Here is a 20,465-nt window from a genome sequence, read left to right on the forward strand (position 1 = left end):
CAGTCTCCCCTGGATGCGTGGGTTCAAATCCCACTTCTGACATCAGACGTTTTGGACCGCAGTTGGATCAGGTCATGTACCACAAGGATGAATCCAGAAGGACATTCTGGCCCAATTCCAATCCGCCCCCTAAAGACTCAAGCCCTGAACCCTCACTCCCTCTAATGGCCGCCATCTGAAAGTGGTTGAGTCATCAAGTCTGGAAGGGATCCACATTGGATAAATAGGAGGATTGGGACAGCAGAGCCCTTTGCACTTGACAAGATGATGTTGACTCTGGCAGGTTTGGGGCTCGCTATATATTGTTTATTGTCAAGAGCCTAAGGCGTTTGAGGGATAGACTCCCTGATGAGTTTGTTCTCATCCAGGCTCTGGCTCTACAGAGTGGACAACAGGTAATTTAAAAATAATAAATGTAGCCTACTGCAAAATCTGCAATTGATAACTGTGTAATTATAATTAAAATAAGCTTAATAATGACATGTCACCCAAAATTATACACAATGTCAATACTGTACAATACAGATTCGGTAAAACTATTTATCATTCATCAAAAAAGTTGTGCATTGCAATTGTAATAGAAATGATCGATGATTATACTAGGATTGTGTAAAATAACTACTTGCATTCCTCTGATATAATATTTTTGTCTAATCTGAAATCCCTATTAATGTAATGATTCATTGTCAATTAAGGCATTCCAGCGCACTCGCAAACACCGCGTTTGTTTCGCGCGTGTGTTCTTTTATTTTTTGTGACTTTACTGATCATGTCCTCAGTGACACACACACACACGAGAGAGAGACTGAGGGAGAGGGAGGGATAGAGAGGGGGAGATAGACTGAGGGAGAGGGAGAGAGAGGAGAGGGAGACAGCTGGGGGAGAGAGACTGAGGGACAGGGAGAGAGAGGGGGAGAGAGGCTGGGAGAGAGAGAGGGGGGAGAGGCTGAGGGGGAGAGAGCGAGGGAGACATTGTGCGCGTGCCAATAGGTCTGAGCTGCGGGCGAGTCAGCCGAGCTGCTTATGCGAATCGAGCGTGCATAGCGCGCAAGATGCCTAGTTTGTTCAAATACTCAATCATTCCTTCATTCATTCATTTATTCAGAATATACAACATGTAGAACTCACTCAAAAAAAATCCAATATGAAAATATACCAAAGTAGAAGTACACTCAGAGAGTGCAGACCTCTGCCAAGGTCAATACTCCAGTCTGTTATGATATGCACATTTTGTGAACCCTGATCCTGACCCACCCACATCTGGAACTCCCTCCCACAAAACATCCGACACCTTGACTCTCTCTCCATCTTCAAATCACACCTGAAAACACACCTTTTTAAACTGGCCTATTCTCTCTACTAATTATTTTACTTAATTGTTGTTTTTAAATTATATTTTGTATTTATATTTTATGCCTTGATTCTTGCTCCTTTTTTTAACGATGTCTGTACGGTGTCTTTGAGAGCCTTGAAAGGCGCCCATAAATAAAATGCATTATTATTATTATTATTATTATTATTATTATTATTATTCAAAATGTGCATCATAGATTCACACTAACAGAAGTCCAGTAAATAACATCATGCTGTGTCTTGTCCCTGCTGGGCCACCGTAGGTGTCTGAGGGTCTGAGGGTGTGGGATGTCTCGGCGGGCCAGAGCCACTCCCTCCTATTGGCTGACGGAGACTGCGTTCAGCCAATTATCTTCTACTGCGGCCGGCTGCAGGAGGCGGGGTCAGCCCGGGGTCAACGGTCAGCCCAGGGTCAGAGGTCACCCTGCAGGGCGGAGTCATACACGGTCCGACCCATCCTGCTGCCCTTCTGCATGGAGGTCAGTCAACCAGAAATGACACATGCGCGGCAAAAGTCAATGTCCATCCTGTATTTCTAGACAACTTTCACAGCATTATATGTATTCATGCAGGGTTCCCACAGGTCCTTGGAATCCTTGTGAATTTGAGGGGGTGAGAGGGGGTTCAGGGACAAACAAGGCCTTGAAAATAGACATTGGGCATTGAAAGTGCTTGGATTTACTTAACATTAAATAGGCTACCTTCAGCTCTCTGCGTGTGTGTCTCCTGCCGTCTGTGTGTCCTTGTTTTACGCACCACCTGCCTTGAGAAAGTGCGATGGTCATGTGGGTACAGTGTACGTGAGTGATTGAAGTCCAATGATGCATGTTAAACAGCAGCGTTTCACACATTCAAGCCTCTCTTTTCAATTGTTGTCTGTGAGCTTCTGTAAAGCCTGCTAGTTCTCATTATAAAAATGCTCAGTGTTGTAACAGTAATTAACACATTGAGTGCCAGCCATGTTTTCAATCCTGTAGGTAAGTTGTGCCAGGGGTGTTTTTGACGATTCTGGCTCATTTTACAACAGCCGAGGATTATTTTCTGTTAAGAATTCATGAACACCAATCATCTAAAAATAACTAATAGAATGTGTGCTTTCTCTGTCTAAAAGAGTTAGTTTGCAGAGTTAGTAGTTATGTAGATATTAGCCGTTGAGTACAGCATGGTTTCAGCGTCTGGAAATTTATTCAGAGATAAATGGCTTTTTGTGAAACAGTCACTTTAACCATTCATTTTTGGCATCAGTAAGACCGTCAGACATTCTAAACAATAGTTTTGAACAGTAATTTCCTCCATAACAACAGGAAACACCCCTCTCATTCAAACTCCTCCCTCCGTGTGTCTTCTCCTCCTTCCTCCTGGCTTTACAGCGGGCGTGTCAGAAGCGCGCTGCTGCTGCCTGCCTGCCTGCCTGCGTGCCTGCCTGCCTGCTTGCCTGCGTGCGGACGCTCCTTGTGCGAGTCAAGATGGGCCGGGGAATGCGTGGGCGATGGGCAGATGTTGATTCTGGCCTTTCTGAGGTGTTTCAAAGTGTGTTTCACCTATAATCTATTTTGCAAATCGCTCTCCGCTCTCTGTGTGCTGCTGCCTGCGCGCGGCCGCTCTCGGCCAAGACAAGTCTGAAATGGATTACTGTAAAATCGCCTCGCCATTTCCTTGAATGGCTTGCTCCCGTGGCAGTTTTTTCTTTGATTTCGGTCGTCTGGGGGAGCACTGTCAACACTTAGTGGGTCGGTAAAATAGATTATACACATTCTCTTGCTCCAATAGTGATCTCGAAGATGTAAAAGTTGTTGATTGATGTCCCACCGTCAAAAAAAAAAAATCTTTATGTAAGACGAGTAAACTCGGCTCTGGCACTCAAGCGTTGGATTATGTAAGACGAATTATCTCGGCTATGGCACTTAACGTGTTAACCTTGATCCTTGTCTCAAACTATTAGCCGTGTTGGCTCCTTGAATTTGATGGAATTGGGTCTGGAAAGTCCTTGAAAGGTCTTTGGATTTGATGTTTAAGAAGGTGTGGGACTGTTAATGACTTTTGTTCGCCCTGTGTGTGTGTGTGCGTGCGCGTGCGTGTGTGTGTGGGTGTGTGTGTGTGTGTGTGTGTGTGTGGGGGTGTTTGCTTGTGTGTGTGTTTGTGTGTGTGTGTGTTTGCTTGTGCGTGCGTGCGTGTGTGTGTGTGTGTGTGTGTGTGTGTTTGCTTGTGTGTGTGTGTGTGTGTGTGCGTGTGTGTGTGTAGATGGGCTACGTTAGCAGTGTGTGTAGCGGTGGTCAGAGCTGCGCGGCACTGGCTGACCAGAACATCATGGGTTTCATCTCAGCCATCCATGACTTGGCTTCCAGAGAAAGACACTTCTACTGCTGGCTGAGCCGCGTCAGGAGACTCTTCCTGCGCCCCCTGCTGGCCAGAGGTGATAGGCTTTTACTATGCCTCCGCTGGCGATAGCCAGGCCGGAGGCATTATGGATTTGGGTTGTCCGTCCGTCCATACTTCCGTCCGATGTTCGTTAATGCGATATCTGAGGAACGCCTTGACAGAATTTCATCTAATTTGCCTCAAACATCCAATTGGACTCAAGGATGAACTGATTACATTTTGGTGGTCAAAGGTCAAGGTCACTATGACCTCACGAACGGCATTTTCAAGCTCGGTAACGCCAGACATGGATGTTGTAAGAGCCATGAATTGATTTATGGAGAATTATAATGACTTGAGAAAATTGATTATTGTGCTTGTTTATATTTTGGTTATGTTGTTTGTTTGTTATTCCATTATGGCAGTGATTGATAGAGGTAATTGGGTCAAATGAATGGGGGCGGTGATATCCATCTACTCAGTTGATTTATGCACCTGTTCACCAGTTGCTGGGGAGGAAAGAGGGGAGTGAGTAGGTCGCTGTACTTTTTGTTGACCGCAATTTATAGTTTCTGATCGCTGTGATTACTTTGATATACTTTCCTGCACGTTGTATTGAGTTTATTAATTTTTCTTTGTAATAAAACTTCAAAACGTATTTTTTGATCTCAGCGAATTATTTTTGTTTAGCGCGTCAATTCATCTACCAACCGACCTACCTCAGCCTTTCAGCGGCTTTTTGCTTTTGTACAGTGCCGCTACACATATATAGATCTATATAGATATAACCGCGGTGCAGTCGTTCTAGTTCACACTCTATCTTAGGCTTGATATTCCATCCTGCTATAGAATGAGGAAAACTCTGTCCATCCCTCTGTCACCATCCATTTTTCTCCACGAGTTGGCCAATCAATGTGAAAGTGCACAGACCCGTTATTGACCAAACACTCTATATCAGTGATTGCTGTCAGACTATAGAGCTATTCAACACTTATTTTAATAGAAAGATATTGCTTAATGCAGCTTTAATCAACAATGTGGGAACTTGTTTGGCAATGGCTTGAATGTAACAGACATGTATATGTAAAAGTTACGCACAAGCTTTAATTTTGGATATCACCCAATAAGCCTACTCCACACTTGTTGCTAAATGTTCGCTCCTGTAGTTTTTCTGCACTACATTACCCAGAGTTCACAGCATGTGTTCTCCCCCCACAGAGAGTGAGTGCCCATCGCTCCCTCAGCCCTGCAGTCAGCTCTTCTTCTCTCTGTCTGAGAGGTTCGTGCGCCTGGCCATCCTGACCGGCCGGCATTCCGCCTCTCTCAGCCACTTCCTGCGGGACGTGCGGGACCGTGATGTCACTTCCCTTCCGCTGCTGACGCACGCCGACTGCTTCCGGGATGCTTACAAAGAGCAAGTTTCACCATTTTGTCTCAGGACACAGAAACACTCATTACTGCATATTCTTACAGAGCGAATGTGACAGAAAACAAATGGATCATAATTGAGAGCAGTCGTCTCCACTCTCTCACTCTCTCGCTCTCACTCTCTTTCTCTCCCCCCTCCTCTCCTCTTCTCTCATCCCCCCCCCCCCCCCCCCACTCTCTGCAGGTATTGTTCATCAGTAGGAGACTTCCAGGTGATGGGTGGATTTCAGTCCCTCCATGAACTCTCACAGTAAGATAAGATCTGCTATTTCTACTTTATTCACCTGCCGCTCCAACCGCCTCGCCCGCTTTAGTTACTTCAAAGTAGAAGTCTAAATCCAAAGTCAAAAAGACCTTGTAGATGCTTTGTGTGTTGTTTCTGTGCTGCACTTCCCACAGGTCACCTGTCAAGCACACAGTGTGGGCGGAGGTTGTCCACTTTTCAAAAGTTTGCTTAGAATTTGTGCAAAACCTGAATGAAAACGTGGTTCAGAGGGAAATGTTGTGGATTATTAATCCACAATCCCGTTTTCTCCCCCTCTCCCCCCCTCTCAGTCAGTGTTTGGGGGTTGATCAGGACTGGTTTTCTGCGCTGTGTGAGGAGGAGCAGTCAGTCAGCGGTGAGGTGGACCTGCTCTGGCTGCTCTACCGGCCGCTGCAGCAGCTCCATCAGTACAGCAGAGCTCTACTCAAACTGACCACCTGTTATGATGTGGTGAGGAGAACACGCACACACGCACGCACGTGCACACACCGAGCTGCTTCTGTTTCTATTATGTTTCAATTTATTTTTTGAGCATTTGTTTTTCATTTTTGCTGTATCTTTTTCTAATTTCTTTCTTTCTTTCTTTCTTTCTTTCTTTCTTTCTTTCTTTCTTTCTTTCTTTCTTTCGTTGCACTTTGTTTTCTTTTACTCTTTTGTCAATTTAGTTTATGTTTTTATTGTTTCTTTCCCCCATTTGTCCTTCTGTCTCTTTGTTTTCAATTCCCTGTTCATCTCTTTTCCTCTCCTTCTTCCTTCTTTTTCTCTCCCTTTCGCCTTCTCTTCCTACTTTGCTCTCATGTTGGAATAACTCTGGCAGTAGGTTATACAATCTGTGATTGTTCATTTGCATTCGCATAGTGTCAATAAAGTATGTTTACTTTGATACTTTCACAAGTTTATTTAGAAATCTATTGCCTAAGTAGAGTACATTGACGTAAGATTATATGCATTAACTGATATTAAACAAGAATTCATAAATATCAATGTTGTCAGCCATAGATGAAAGAGGAGAGAATCATTCAATAATAATTCAATTATATCCATTCAAATAATGATTTCCCCTATTTACATTTCTCTAACATCTCTCTCTCTCTCTCTCTCTCTCTCTCTCTCTCTCTCTCTCTCTCTCTCTCTCTCTCTCTCTCTCAGTCCACAGCAGAGTACATGTCTCTCCATCATGACTGCGGTCAGTATGAGTCTCTGTCTCTCTCTCTGTGGAGGGGGAAGAAGGAGGCAGAAACCACCTTGCTCTTCTGGAACACGCACTCTGGAAGAACTGCTGTGAGTGTGAAGTCACTTAACACACAAAGAGATCTGCTGTTTCGCTGTGCCAGCAGCAAAGAAAATAATGCTGCACAGCCATTTTGAACCAGTAACATTTTCAAGTCATCAAATCACAAGTCAAAAATGGGCACATTCCGATCGACTAGTAGTTCCCAGCGAAGTGGACTGCAAGGTATTCACTATTCAGCCCTACTTAACCCATTTATACCTGATGCAGCATTTGTGTGTGTATCCCTTTAAGACTGCGAACCGCGTTAAAAAAACCGAAATTCTCCTTTATCACTTCCGGCGGTCACGGCGCGAAATATAAAATACGTCAGAAGAAGAGAGTTGTTTCTGTAGCGGCCTGCAGCCGAGTATAACAAAGGAAATGGCAAGCTGCAACAATAAGTCACGTTAAACCGCACCTTGTACCCACAATTATTTTTTACAGTGGGGCATTCAAAAATAAGGTGGATAAGACCCGCAGACATTAACGTAATTCCCTGGAATGCGAGAATTAATGAGCCAGTTACAGGGCATTGCATTCTTAGACATTGCCGTTTGCTTTTATTTGGTATGTTACATACAATTGTCTAAATTATTAGTTAATTCAGAGTTAGATGATATTGGAGCAGCCGGCCTTTTTCTTTTTCTTTTTTGTAGCCGGAAGTCGTGGCACGACCACACAACCGGTTCAAATGGGCGTGGCTACATAAGGTGAATAGACCGACATGTGTAACCGGCCAATCGCCAGAAAGTTGGCATTTCACACGAATCAAAGCCAATGTAAATTTGAATATATCCATAATGATTTTACATCTTTATTGTTTGTGATATGTAAGACAGCGCTGTGATACAGTATGTACGATATGTAAGACACGATATAAGCATGATACGTGCCATTCACTCTTGGCCGTACACCAAACTCAATTAAACAATGTGGCGGTTTAATGTTGCCTAGTTATTGGCAAGCGGTTCCTTACGCAGTTGGGTTTGGCCATGGTTAGGCATAGCGGTGCCTGGCGGAGATCTGCACTCTACCGAGTGCACTTTTCTAGTTTAATTTGTGTTCATTTCTCAACTGACATTACATTAGGAGATTTGGCTTTTTCATAAGAATATAAGTTCTATTTGTTCAGCGTACGCAGTTTGAAAAGGAGGCTTTGAGTTTGTTTTTCTATGTGGGGAGTGAGTCAGAGTTCCTGATGTGTGAAAGGAGGGAGGGGCAGTGACAGACAGGGTTCCGCCAACATGTGTATTCTAACTGTGTGTGTGTGTGTGTGTGTGTGTGTGTGTGTGTGTGTGTGTGTGTGTGTGTGTGTGTGTGTGTGTGTGTGTGTGTGTGTGTGTGCGTGCGTGCGTGCGTGCGCGCGCGTGTGCGGACATGTGTCAGGACGTGCTGCGTCTCCCGGAGCGACGTGTGGTGCGTGAGAGCAGCAACAGATCTCTGACTCTGCAGAACGCCGGCAGGTTCTCCAACCACTGGTTCATACTGTTTAACGATGCACTGGTTCACACACAGGTACACACACACACACACACACACACACACACACACACACACACACACACGCATGCACACACACACAAAGACAGTATGATCTTTGACAATAGACTATTTTGAAGTCTTTCATCACAACATCACCACAATCTGACATAAATTAAAGCTGGAGTGTGTAACTTTCGTAGTGCAGAGCCTTTGTCTCCCCTGTCTGGCGCTTCTGGCAGTGAGAGCATGTGTGCTGCAGTCATGTGGTGTCGGGGGGGGGGGGGGGGGGAGTCCTCGACTCTTTCCTTTGCTCTTTGTAGTCACGCAAAAACTGGAAACAGTGTTTAAACGCTCTGAGCAATAAAATACCACAGATCTTCTTTGTAGCATCCATGTTGTTTCCACATTATGATTTAAAAACTCACGAACACACAGAAGTCGGAAAAATGACTTCCCAACTCGGGACACATAATCCGAGCAGCACCTGAATGCAGCATTTGACATAGCTCCGCCCTTAGCCTGCTATAAAACAGTGGATAAATTGTTTGGAAGGTCACCAGAGACCTTTAAAATAGATAGACACACCCACAACTTCCGGTCACTGCCTGTATCTGTGCCACAGAGGTTTCGCCACTGCCACGCCCCCTTAGGAGACATTGTTCATTTGCACATACTACCAACATTGTAATGATATAAAAATTGGTTGAATTTCTACAAAGTCCTCCTTTAAGTCATTTCAGATGCTCTGAAATGACTAAAGGTTCTGAAGGGTTCTGCGCAGCCTCGACTTGGAGCCTTGCCGCCGACTAGCGGCGACAGTGAGACTGTGCATACTCGAACGTAACCCCCCGCGTTGGCTGCGGTCCACCTCCAAAACACTAGGTGGCTTGTGGTATACTCATGTCCATTACATATGACGTTATCGTGTCGTTTACCAAGATCCTGCAATCATGTCGGTGGGGGGACATTTTATTGTCCCTCCATTTCAAAACTCATTCTGGTGAGCCTGCAGAAGGCTTTGCTAGATAAGGGACAAGCATTGTTAAATGAGGAAATGGCATTTCCTCATTCCTCACAACAAGTACGTCAGCGGATATGTGCGCGGCCCAAGGCAACGGCCAATCACAGCTCTCGTGCTGGTCACGTCACATCCGCGTTAACGCCGCGGAGTCACATTTTCGGGGAGCCCCTCCGCCGAGCTGTGCCGATAGCTCGGCCAGCTGCGGTGACTCCTCGGCGCAGTCGGCGCTGGCGATTTCGCGTAAGCATAAAACCAGTTTTAACTCTCACGTCCTGTTTTACTGTGACACTTCCCTGTTCCATCTCCATGAAACACACACACACACACACACACACACACACACACACACACACACACATACACACACACACACACACACACACAGAGAGTTCTCAGAAGGGGAAGCCATCTCATCAGATGTGGTAATTTCTCAATACTGAAAAAAGAGATTTATTTACGGGAAACGTGTGAAGATAGAATGGGAAAGGAAGTAATAAAATACATCTCTCTCTCTCCCCCTCCCTCCCTCTCTCTCTCTCTTTCTCTCTCTCCCCCTCCCTCCCTCTCTCTCCCTCTCCAGTTCTCCACCCATCACATCTACCCTCTGGCTTGTCTGTGGGTGAAAGCAGTTCCTGACAGCAGCAGTGGACTGTGAGTTTTGCTAAAGTCATCTTTCTAAAGGAGAATGCCAGCATCATAGAGCAGAGCACACCAGGGTGTGGTCAGATAATACTGGGGGGATCACAAGATCCTCTCTTTTCTCACTACTCCACCTTGCTGTTTTTCAACGTGAGCCTCGAGTTGACAACTAGACAGTCATATTCGAACGTCAGCTCAGACACCCCGCAAGTGAGCCCACAAAGCAGGCAAGCTGCAGGGCGGGCGTGGGAGCAAGTGAGCCCACAAAGCAGGCAAGCTGCAGGGCGGGTGTGGGAGCAAGTGAGCCCACAAAGCAGGCAAGCCGCAGGGCGGGCGTGGGAGCAAGTGAGCCCGCACAGCGGTCGAGCTGCAGGGCGGGCGAGGCCACGCAGCGGCCGAGCTGCAGGGCGCGTATGCGAGCTGCTGGGTGGGCGAGGCCAAACAAGCAAGCCGACGGAGCGGGCGAGCCTAGGAATCGAGCGTGCGTAGTCAACTAAAACTACACACAGTTTATTTAAATCTCTCATTAAAATTTGCAACATGGTCGGAAAGTGTCTACGAATGTATCAATGTCTCAGATGGATGTGGGGAGAAGTGAATTCCTTGTTGTACTGTGTTGAATGAGGTGATTTAATTTCTCTGTTTCCCCCAAAAAATCCCACAAGTTTATTATCCCGACTGTGCTTCCATGTGAGGTCCTGTGATGTCAGGTTTATCTGTTCAATCTCTCCTCTAAACGCTCTTCCTTTGAACAGGCCTTTTCATAAATGTTTCAGATTTGCGATCAAAGTGACGTGTCCGGAGGAGACTTTCACCCTGGTGGCCTCGACGGCGCAGGAGAAGGTATTCGTCCAGGTTTATATCCAGTTCATGGAAATTTCATAAAAGTTAAAAACGAACAGCACATTTTGTCAAAATGGGTCAAAAGTTAATGGCTTAAGGGCGTGTGTCCATAGAGCATTTTTGTGTGTGTGTGTGTGTGTGTGTGTCCCCTCCCCTAGCACCGTTTCCTCAGCACAGTGTTAATTAACTCTCTCTCTCTCTCTCTCCCCCTCCACTTTAGCCTACTATACTACCTATACTACTACTACTACTCATAATGTACCATAGCATAGCCTAAATATGTTAAAGTGTGTGTGTGCACATCTTTTTTCCACATAAAAAAAGATGTGGAATTGGTATGAGATCTCTCTCTCTCTCTCTCTCTCTCTCTCCCCCTCTCCCCCTCCCTCCAGAACAAGTGGCTGCATTCTCTGAGCCAGGCGGTGGAGCAGGTGCTGGGTGGGGGGGGTGAGGGCTCGTTGCCAGGGGTAACGGCCATGTCTCGCTCCGCCTCCTACACCTTCACCGCAGAGGGACGACTCCGAGACGCCCACTACAGCGGAGGCTGGCTGGCAGCACGGCCACACGGCAGGTCAGAAAGTGTGTGTGCGCGTGCGCCTATCTGATCTGATCTACTTGCCATTCTAACCGTCACAGAGAGTAACAATCAAAAATTCTGGGTGGGACGGGGGGGGGGGGGGGGATCACAGGTATAATATTAAATGCAATATGAAACTGAACAACTTTGAAATCAAAACCAAAATATTTGTTATATATGAAACTACAGCTAGCAACAGCTAGAGCAGCAGCTAGCTAGCAGCTAGCGGGTGTAGTTTGGTCAAAAATAGAAAATAGTTCCTTCATGAAACTGCTCACAACAAAGTCTGTGGGTCTCTGGGCATGTTGAGCTCCTGTAAGCTGGCCAGGACTTCCTCCAGCGTTTTCATTGGCCACTGGGTCCATGACAGGAAGACTGGATACGGCGTCTATGATGACATAGGATAAATAGTACGATATTTGAGAGGGAAAATATGTATTTTGGATTTTAGGGTAAGCTGTCCCTTTAAGAAAAAAATAGCACTTCAGAATATTTTTTTCTTCAGAGGGGTTTGTGAATGCGGCACCTGGCTCTGTGGAGACTGCAGAGAAACAGCTGGATAGTGACATGTCTTGTGTCTACAGGGGAACCATGAAGTGGGCAGATGGACGGAGCTACAGTGGGGACTTCAAGAACGGTGTGGAGGACGGGTCAGTGTGTAACCTGCTAGATGGTGCTAGAGTGTGTGTGGCCGAGGATCAAACTCCAGTAACTGTGTTCTGACCGTACAGGTACGGAGAGTGTGTGATCCCCAACAAGCTGCTGGATACAGCCGAGCGCTACCTGGGCCACTGGAGAGACGGCAAGATCCACGGCTTCGGCGCCTACAGGTCGGTCTGCTCATCATAGTCCAGGGGTCTTCAAAGTCTGAGGCTGTGGGCCTCCCCTCAGACGAATTTTTTCACTTCCATTAATTCACTGAGTAGTAGCGATTGAGACCATAAGCGCATTAGGAAAGTGTTTACTGAGGTATAACTCAAGTCAGAAGTAGAGTCATTTTCCCATTGACTGCCCATGCTGGCCATTAGCGCCCGTTCTCACAGGATGCCGAAGCAACGCTCAACCTAAGCTCAACCTACGCTCAACCTAAGCTCAACCTACGCTGAACCTAAGCTCAAAAAATCTCATCAAAAAAGAAAGACATGTATGTTAGGGTTAATACTCCTGTCAGTGCCCCTGACCAAGGTACTGCCAAAAGAACTGGAGTTGGTCCCCGGGCGCTGCAAGGTGGCTGCCCACTGCTCCTAGTTCTAGGAAGGTTCCTAGTAGAGGATGGGTCAAATGCAGAGGATGAATTTCCCCAAGGGGATAAATAAAGGATAACTTAACTTAACTTAACTTAAGCTCAACCTACGCTGAACCTATGCTGAAGCCACAAGTTTCATTTAGGCGTCCTTGTTAACAGGCGAAGCCGTTCACACCACCCGCGCGCCGTGCCACGCCGAAGCCACGCTCACGCCTTGCTCAAGCGATCGTTCAGGATTCAAGCGTGACGCGCCAAGCCAGGCATGAAGTCAATGGGAGTTGTGGGCGGTTTCAAGGTACGCCGAGGAGGCGCTGAGAGGAAAAGAGAAGGCTTCTTGTGTGAACGGTTAGGCGTCTGTTCAGCTTGTGCCTGCTTCAAGCTTCAGTTCTACTTACGTTCGGCGTCCTGTGTGAACAAGGGCTTAGACGGTTGCCCTTTGGTCAGTCTGCTCACCTGTCAGTGAGGTGGAGACACAACAGCTGTGAGCTGCATCGAAATAAAATGAAAATGTTGCAACCACAAAACTGGAAGTATACTGTAGTTGTGTTGAAGGATAAAGAGTAACCCAAAACTGTGTGTGTGTGCGCGCGTGCGTGCGTGCGCGTGCGTGCGTGCGTGTGTGTGTGTGTGTGTGTGTGTGTTCCCTCAGGCATGCCAGCGGTGAGGTGTATGAAGGCTGTTTCTGTGATGGCCAGCGCCATGGTTACGGCATGCTGAGTTCTGGTAGGCTGGCCAGGACTTCCTCCAGCGTTTTCATTGGCCAGTGGGTCCATGACAGGAAGACGGGATATGGCGTCTACGATGACATCACAAGGTCTGAGTCAGCATTAGTGTGCGAGTCTCATCAAGTTGAGCCGGAAAGCTCCTGTAAGATAAATAACCTGAAGCATGGTGATTTTCTTTAGGCAGCAGTTGTCAGCTGTCTCTGCCCATTTTGCGCAGACATTTTTGAAAATCGCTTGGTTTGAGCAAGTAAAACAATTTTTATAAGCATTTTAAGCAAGGTTTATGGAAAAATGAATGGCGGATGAAATCCCATGAAGAGGGAGAGGGGGTGACTTTGGCACCCCTTTGGCACTCAGACCTAAGCCTACTAAATATTTAATGAACCACTCATGATTGTCAAAACTGTTTTTTATTTTCAAAAATGTCAATGTCATGTAACATGTTCTTTACTTCAGTGGTGCAATGCTTGTTTGAGCTAAAAATCCACAGCAGAAGCTTTTTCTATTAATTAATAAAGCCTTAGACTTAGAATCAGGGGAGACAATGCAACATTTCACTCACATTTTTTTTTACATTTTTATTTTTATTTTCGAATTTCGATTAAAAGTCGACTTTGGCCAGCGAATTTCGAATAGTGTTTTTGCTAGAAATGCCCATCCCTACATATTATATGATTATAATCTACAGTATATACAGTACTGTATATAAAATATAGCTTACTGTAGTTGTCGTTTGAGTAGACTACACAATAGGCGGCGGAACAGCAAGTTTGGCTGCTGTATCTGGTTGGCTGGTTTTTGACAGAGTGTCATGAGGTTGTCATGAGGGAGACATGCTTTTCCCCGTCATGATTTCAATGTGCACGCAGCGCCAGCCTCAAGTAGCCAGCTGGGAGCACACGGGTTACCACGGTAACACAGCCGCTACATATCATGAGAGTGAACAAAAAAAACAAAAAAATAGAATTACCGTGAATTATCTTTACTATAATCACATTATTTAAATAGCATGTGTATAGGAACAATTCTGTTCCTGTTTTATCCTCATACATGGTAGATCAGCTGTAAGCGTGGTCACTCTAAGCAGGTCCCACTGTATTTGAATGTGTTGGTCCCTGTCCTCTTGTGTTTCCCAGAGGGGACAAGTACATGTATTTGAATGTGTTGCTCCCTGTCCTCTTGTCTTGTGTTTCCCAGAGGGGACAAGTACATGTATTTGAATGTGTTGCTCCCTGTCCTCTTGTCTTGTGTTTCCCAGAGGGGACAAGTACATGTATTTGAATGTGTTGCTCCCTGTCCTCTTGTGTTTCCCACAGGGGACAAGTACATGTATTTGAATGTGTTGCTCCCTGTCCTCTTGTGTTTCCCAGAGGGGACAAGTACATGTATTTGAATGTGTTGCTCCCTGTCCTCTTGTGTTTCCCAGAGGGGAGAAGTACATGTATTTGAATGTGTTGCTCCCTGTCCTCTTGTGTTTCCCAGAGGGGAGAAGTACATGTATTTGAATGTGTTGCTCCCTGTCCTCTTGTCTTGTGTTTCCCAGAGGGGAGAAGTACATGAATTTGAATGTGTTGCTCCCTGTCCTCTTCTCTTGTGTTTCCCAGAGGGGAGAAGTACATGTATTTGAATGTGTTGCTCCCTGTCCTCTTGTCTTGTGTTTCCCAGAGGGGAGAAGTACATGGGCGAGTGGCTGGAGGACCAGCGGCAGGGCGGGGCAGTGGTCGTCACACAGTTCGGTCTGTACTACGAAGGAACCTTCAGAGACAACAGGATGACCGTGAGTCTGTACTGTGGCACTATGGCTCATTCACCAGCAGTGGTGATTGAGTTTAGTGCAGAGGTTTTCAAAGTGGGAGGCGAGCCTCCCCAGGGGGCTCCAAACAGATTCAGGGGAGGCTCAGTGAATGGAAGTGACACAAAAATATGACATTAGTTATTACATCAGTTATCAAAAGGAGATCACATATAATAGCCTAGTTTTCAGTGTATCTGTCCGGTCTGACGTGGTGTGTGTTTTCAGTGTATCTGTCTGGTCTGACGTGGTGTGTGTTTTCAGTGTATCTGTCTGGTCTGACGTGGTGTGTGTTTTCAGTGTATTTGTCTGGTCTGACGTAGTGTGTGTTTTCAGTGTATCTGTCTGGTCTGACGTGGTGTGTGTTTTCAGTGTATCTGTCTGGTCTGATGTGGTGTGTGTTTTCAGTGTATCTGTCTGGTCTGACGTAGTGTGTGTTTTCAGTGTATCTGTCTGGTCTGACGTGGTGTGTGTTTTCAGTGTATTTGTCCGGTCTGACGTGGTGTGTGTTTTCAGTGTATCTGTCCGGTCTGATGTGGTGTGTGTTTTCAGTGTATCTGTCTGGTCTGACGTAGTGTGTGTTTTCAGTGTATCTGTCTGGTCTGACGTGGTGTGTGTTTTCAGTGTATTTGTCCGGTCTGACGTGGTGTGTGTTTTCAGTGTATCTGTCCGGTCTGATGTGGTGTGTGTTTTCAGTGTATTTGTCTGGTCTGACGTGGTGTGTGTTTTCAGTGTATTTGTCTCGTCTGATGTAGTGTGTGTTTTCAGTGTATTTGTCTGGTCTGACGTAGTGTGTGTTTTCAGTGTATTTGTCTCGTCTGACGTGGTGTGTGTTTTCAGTGTATTTGTCCAGTCTGATGCGGTGTGTGTTTTCAGTGTATCTGTCCGGTCTGATGTAGTGTGTGTTTTCAGTGTATTTGTCTCGTCTGACGTGGTGTGTGTTTTCAGTGTATTTGTCTCATCTGACGTGGTGTGTGTTTTCAGTGTATTTGTCCGGTCTGACGTGGTGTGTGTTTTCAGTGTATCTGTCCGGTCTGATGAGGTGTGTGTTTTCAGTGTATTTGTCTGGTCTGACGTGGTGTGTGTTTTCAGTGTATCTGTCCGGTCTGACGTGGTGTGTGTTTTCAGGGCCTGGGTCTGCTGGTGTCAGAGGACGACACGTCTTTCCATGGAGAGTTTTCTGAAGACTGGACTGTCACTGGCAAGGTAGAGACAATCTCCTTTCTTTCATCTTCTTTTCTTCTTTTATCTCTAACTCTGTCTGTCTGTCTGTCTGTCTTGGCGGAGAGGGAGGGGGGGACGCACACACACGCCACAACGAACAAGCGGCCGGAGCGGTGGAAATCCATACAACATATGTTTAATATATATAAGTGCAATATCAACGTTGGTAACTATCGTATAGATAGAAGTTGTAGAGTAGAAAGCGAAGTGGAGTTGCCTGCCTCCAGACCTTCCAATCCACCCACTCCACCCAATTGAGTTTTGTCTACTTCTGGCCTGGCATTGTGACATGCAACAGCGATTTCCTCAGTAGAATGAACGACTTGTCCAATGAGAGCCAAGGGGGACTCACGAGATGCAAAACAACGCAACGGACAATGGCTGGGTTTCCCAAAAGCTTCTTTGCGCTAAGAAGCTAATTTAACCCTTCTTAAGGCCCCCTTAAGAAGCAAACGCGTTTCCCAATTGCTTCTTTACGAAGGCATGCGTTTCCCAAAAGCTTCTTAGCGCTAAGAAGCTTCTTTGACCCTTCTTAAGGCTCCCATAAGAAGCCAACGAAGCCAACGTGTTTCCCGATTGCTTCTTAGCCTAAAATTATCTTCCAATTATCCTCCGTTAAGAAGGCTGCGTTTCCCAAAAGCTTCTTAGCGCTAAGATGATCTTTCGTTAAGAAGGTTTTGTAAGAAGGGTCTGGGGCATTCTTAACACCTTCTTAATGAAAAAAACCTTTTTCCTTTCTTTCATGCACCCTTTAGTGTTTAAAATTGGGGAACACTTGAAAATCTCCCCTCTATGTATGGTTACTTGTATTTTAAATGTTTTACCGTAGGCTATATTCCTCTAATCAGAATGGATTCCTTTTATAATGTTGTGGATTTATATAGCACCTTTCACAGAACCCAAGGTCGCTTAAATTCTGTAGTGTTTCTCTGTTTTGTTGTATGCTGTGTATATAAAGCAATTTGAACTGCAGTCCATGTCTGAAATAAATAATGTTTAATAAAGTTTAAGGGGACCATGATTAGGTTATTCTACAACAGTGTTTCTCAACCACTGAGTCGTGGCCCACTGGTGGGCTCAGAGTGCCATCTAATGGGCCGCAGAGGACCTCTCACATCGAGATGGTGGACAGCTCCAGTTAAGATGCTTCTTAAGAGCCTTCTATTTTTTTAATTTTTCTCTTCTGTTAAGAAGGCGTTTGGGAAACACTTCTTTGGAGCCTTCTTAACTCCTTAAGAAGCTTCTTAACTCTTAAGAAGCTTCTTTGTTGGGAAACTCAGCCAATGCTGTTGTCAAGCGGTTGTCAAGTGTGCCAGAGAGTAATAACAACAATGGTGGCCACCATAGAGGAGATAGACGCTGCTATCAAGGCTGTTTTAAATCGACTAAAAGTACCACTTACCGGTACTTTGAAATCCGAACAGAACTCTGATTTGAAGGCATTTATACAAAAATAAAAAATAAACACCTTTTGCGTTCTCCCTCATGGAAATCACTTAAACAGGGGGCAATCTCAGATTAGAAGATGGAGGTGGAGTGTAACAAGTCAACAATTCAGTCTGATTTGAAGCTAGAAGTGCAGTTGTGGGTGACTGGTTTCTGGAGTTGCTGCTGGTTTCTGGAGTTGCTTCTGGTTTCTGGAGTTGCTGCTGGTTTCTGGAGTTGCTGCTGGTTTCTGTAGTTGCTGCTGGTTTCTGGAGTGGCTGCTGGTTTCTGTAGTTGCTGCTGGTTTCTGTAGTTGCTGCTGGTTTCTGTAGTTGCTGCTGGTTTCTGGAGTTGCTGCTGGTTTCTGGAGTTGCTGCTGGTTTCTGGAGTTGCTGCTGGTTTCTGTAGTTGCTGCTGGTTTCTGTAGTTGCTGCTGGTTTCTGGAGTTGCTGCTGGTTTCTGGAGTTGCTGCTGGTTTCTGTAGTTGCTGCTGGTTTCTGTAGTTGCTGCTGGTTTCTGTAGTTGCTGCTGGTTTCTGTAGTTGCTGCTGGTTTCTGGTGTTTGGACAGTAACAGGCGCTCTCCCTCCTCAGGGTGTGCTCTCTCTGGCTAACGGAGACTGTCTAGATGGTGTGTTCAGTGGAGAGTGGACTGCAGGGCTGAAGGTAGTGGGAACATACACAAAACCTGCCTTCTACCAATCGGACAGCAAGGACAGAGACTGTCTGCAGTGAGTATTTGATGTTGTAAATAACTGATCTTCCAACGTAAAGACTGGTACTGGTACTATACCCTTTCACATAAGCAAATATGCATACTGTAGTATATACTAGTTAGTATATCAATATGCGCACACTGCAAACTTACACATTTATCTATTCACTGTGTGTGTGTGTGTGTGTGTGTGTGTGTGTGTGTGTGTGTGTGTGCATGCACGTGTGCTTACGTGTGTGTGTGTGTGTGTGTTAGGGCTGTGAATCTTCACTGGCCTCACGATTCGATTCGATTACGATTCATCTGTCAACGATTCGATTCGATTCGATTAAACGATGCATCACGATGCATCGCGATGCATCTTAAATCGATGCATCACTTTTTCCGCAATACATGATTTATTTTTTCTCACTTTCTTTTTTCTCACTGTGTGGCTACTTTTAAAATAAAAGTGCATTTGGAATTGCATTGTATTATGATCCATAATTAAAATAAACAACTGCATGTACTTACATTCTATTTTATTTGATTATTAAAAAAAAAAAATAATAATAATAATAATAATAATAATAATCGATTTTTGATATTTGTTAATCGATGCAGAATCGTGCACGTCCGCATCGCGATGCATCTTATAATCGATTATTATTGACACCCCTAGTGTGTGTGTGTGTGTGTGTGTGTGTGTGTGTGTGTGTGTGTGTGTGTGTGTGTGTGTGTGTGTGTGTGCGCAGCCTGGGGCGGTATGCGGTGCCTGCAGCTCAGCGGTGGCGCTGTGTGTTTGACGAGTGTTGGAGCCGGCTGGGATGTGATGCTGCCGGGAGAGGAGACAGGACCGCGGCCTGGGACAGCATCGCTGTTACCATAACGACCGCACGACGACACAGGTACGCACGCACACGCACACACACACACACACACACACACACACACACACACACACACACACACACACACACACACACACACACACACCAAGTTATTATCATTAATGGAAAAGAAAGGTATGAAAAAATATTTTCATTAACTGAAATAAAAAATAAAACGAAGCTTTACAAAAAAACAATAACTGCAGACTGCAAACAACCGCGGGTATTTCTAGTTATACATGGTTTTTATTACACAATACTTATTTCTGACCGTTTTGAATCTCACCCTTGATAAACGCTAAAACGCTAAAAACGAACTAATAGGAAACTAAACTAAACTAGCAACCCAGATTTAAAAACTAATTAAAACTCAACTGAATCTGAAAACAAAAAATCTAAACGAAATACAAATTTAAACTAGTGAAAAATGTAAAACTATAATAACCTTTACACACACACACACTGGCACACCATCGGGAGCAATTTGGAGTTCAATGTCTTGCCCAAGGACACTTCGACATGCAAACTGAAGGAGGCAGGAATTGAACCACTGACCTCTTTTATCCAAAAGCCTCCTGAGCTACAGCCGCCCAGATATACTTACTGTAGTGCCTGGGTACTATATCCTTTCACATAAGCAAATATGCATACATTAATATATCAATATGCACACTGCAAACTTACACATTTTTCTATCCACTTTGTGTGTGTGCACGCGCCTGTGTGTGCGTGTGTGTGTGTGTGTGTGTGTGTGTGTGTGTGTGTGTGTGTGTGTGTGTGTGTGTGTGTGTGTGTGTGTGTGTGCGTGCGTGTGTGTGCGTGTGTGTGTGCGTAGCCCAGACCTGAGCAGGTCTCACAGCAAAATATTGGAGTCTTTGGAGTTCATTCCTCAGCTTGGAGAGCCGGTCACTGCTGCAAACTACGACAACATACGACGATACCTTACCAAGGTACATGTGACTGAGAGAGTGTGTGTGACTGTTAATTTTGTCAACAACAAAAAACAAAAAAAGTACTTGTTGATGTCATTTTTATTTCATGACTAAATTACAACAACATAAATGAAAAAAATATCGACAAGAAAAATTCCGACTAAAGACGAGACAACTTTAGGCATTTTATATGATATATGAAAAAAGTATGGTCAGTCATTTCACACTACATGGTCTTAGCCCGGGACTATCTAAGCTCTGGCTAAGAGTAGGGCTAATATAGCCCCAGGCTAACTTAGC

The 20,465-nt window shown here is 45.2% G+C and overlaps 1 protein-coding gene across 1 annotated transcript in view; it reads left to right on the forward strand.

Moving 5' to 3' along the window:
* LOC310780465 (alsin-like) overlaps nucleotides 1–20,465 on the forward strand; it is a gene marked incomplete at its 5' end in the record, with an annotated part of 44,198 nt that overhangs the window by 17,016 nt on the left and 6,717 nt on the right. The window contains 18 exons of the mRNA XM_083641044.1: nucleotides 1,617–1,832; nucleotides 3,595–3,766; nucleotides 4,930–5,125; nucleotides 5,324–5,389; nucleotides 5,695–5,854; nucleotides 6,554–6,685; nucleotides 8,064–8,192; nucleotides 9,761–9,831; nucleotides 10,596–10,662; nucleotides 11,055–11,233; nucleotides 11,824–11,889; nucleotides 11,971–12,069; nucleotides 13,135–13,299; nucleotides 14,876–14,987; nucleotides 16,131–16,208; nucleotides 18,244–18,380; nucleotides 19,099–19,251; nucleotides 20,069–20,183. Coding sequence (XP_083497170.1) covers nucleotides 1,617–1,832; nucleotides 3,595–3,766; nucleotides 4,930–5,125; nucleotides 5,324–5,389; nucleotides 5,695–5,854; nucleotides 6,554–6,685; nucleotides 8,064–8,192; nucleotides 9,761–9,831; nucleotides 10,596–10,662; nucleotides 11,055–11,233; nucleotides 11,824–11,889; nucleotides 11,971–12,069; nucleotides 13,135–13,299; nucleotides 14,876–14,987; nucleotides 16,131–16,208; nucleotides 18,244–18,380; nucleotides 19,099–19,251; nucleotides 20,069–20,183 — 2,313 coding nt within the window. The remainder of the gene's footprint in view (nucleotides 1–1,616; nucleotides 1,833–3,594; nucleotides 3,767–4,929; nucleotides 5,126–5,323; nucleotides 5,390–5,694; nucleotides 5,855–6,553; nucleotides 6,686–8,063; nucleotides 8,193–9,760; nucleotides 9,832–10,595; nucleotides 10,663–11,054; nucleotides 11,234–11,823; nucleotides 11,890–11,970; nucleotides 12,070–13,134; nucleotides 13,300–14,875; nucleotides 14,988–16,130; nucleotides 16,209–18,243; nucleotides 18,381–19,098; nucleotides 19,252–20,068; nucleotides 20,184–20,465) is intronic.

This window comes from Poromitra crassiceps, assembly GCF_964638095.1.
Source record: "Poromitra crassiceps genome assembly, chromosome: 8".
NCBI classification, from domain to species: domain Eukaryota; kingdom Metazoa; phylum Chordata; class Actinopteri; order Beryciformes; family Melamphaidae; genus Poromitra; species Poromitra crassiceps.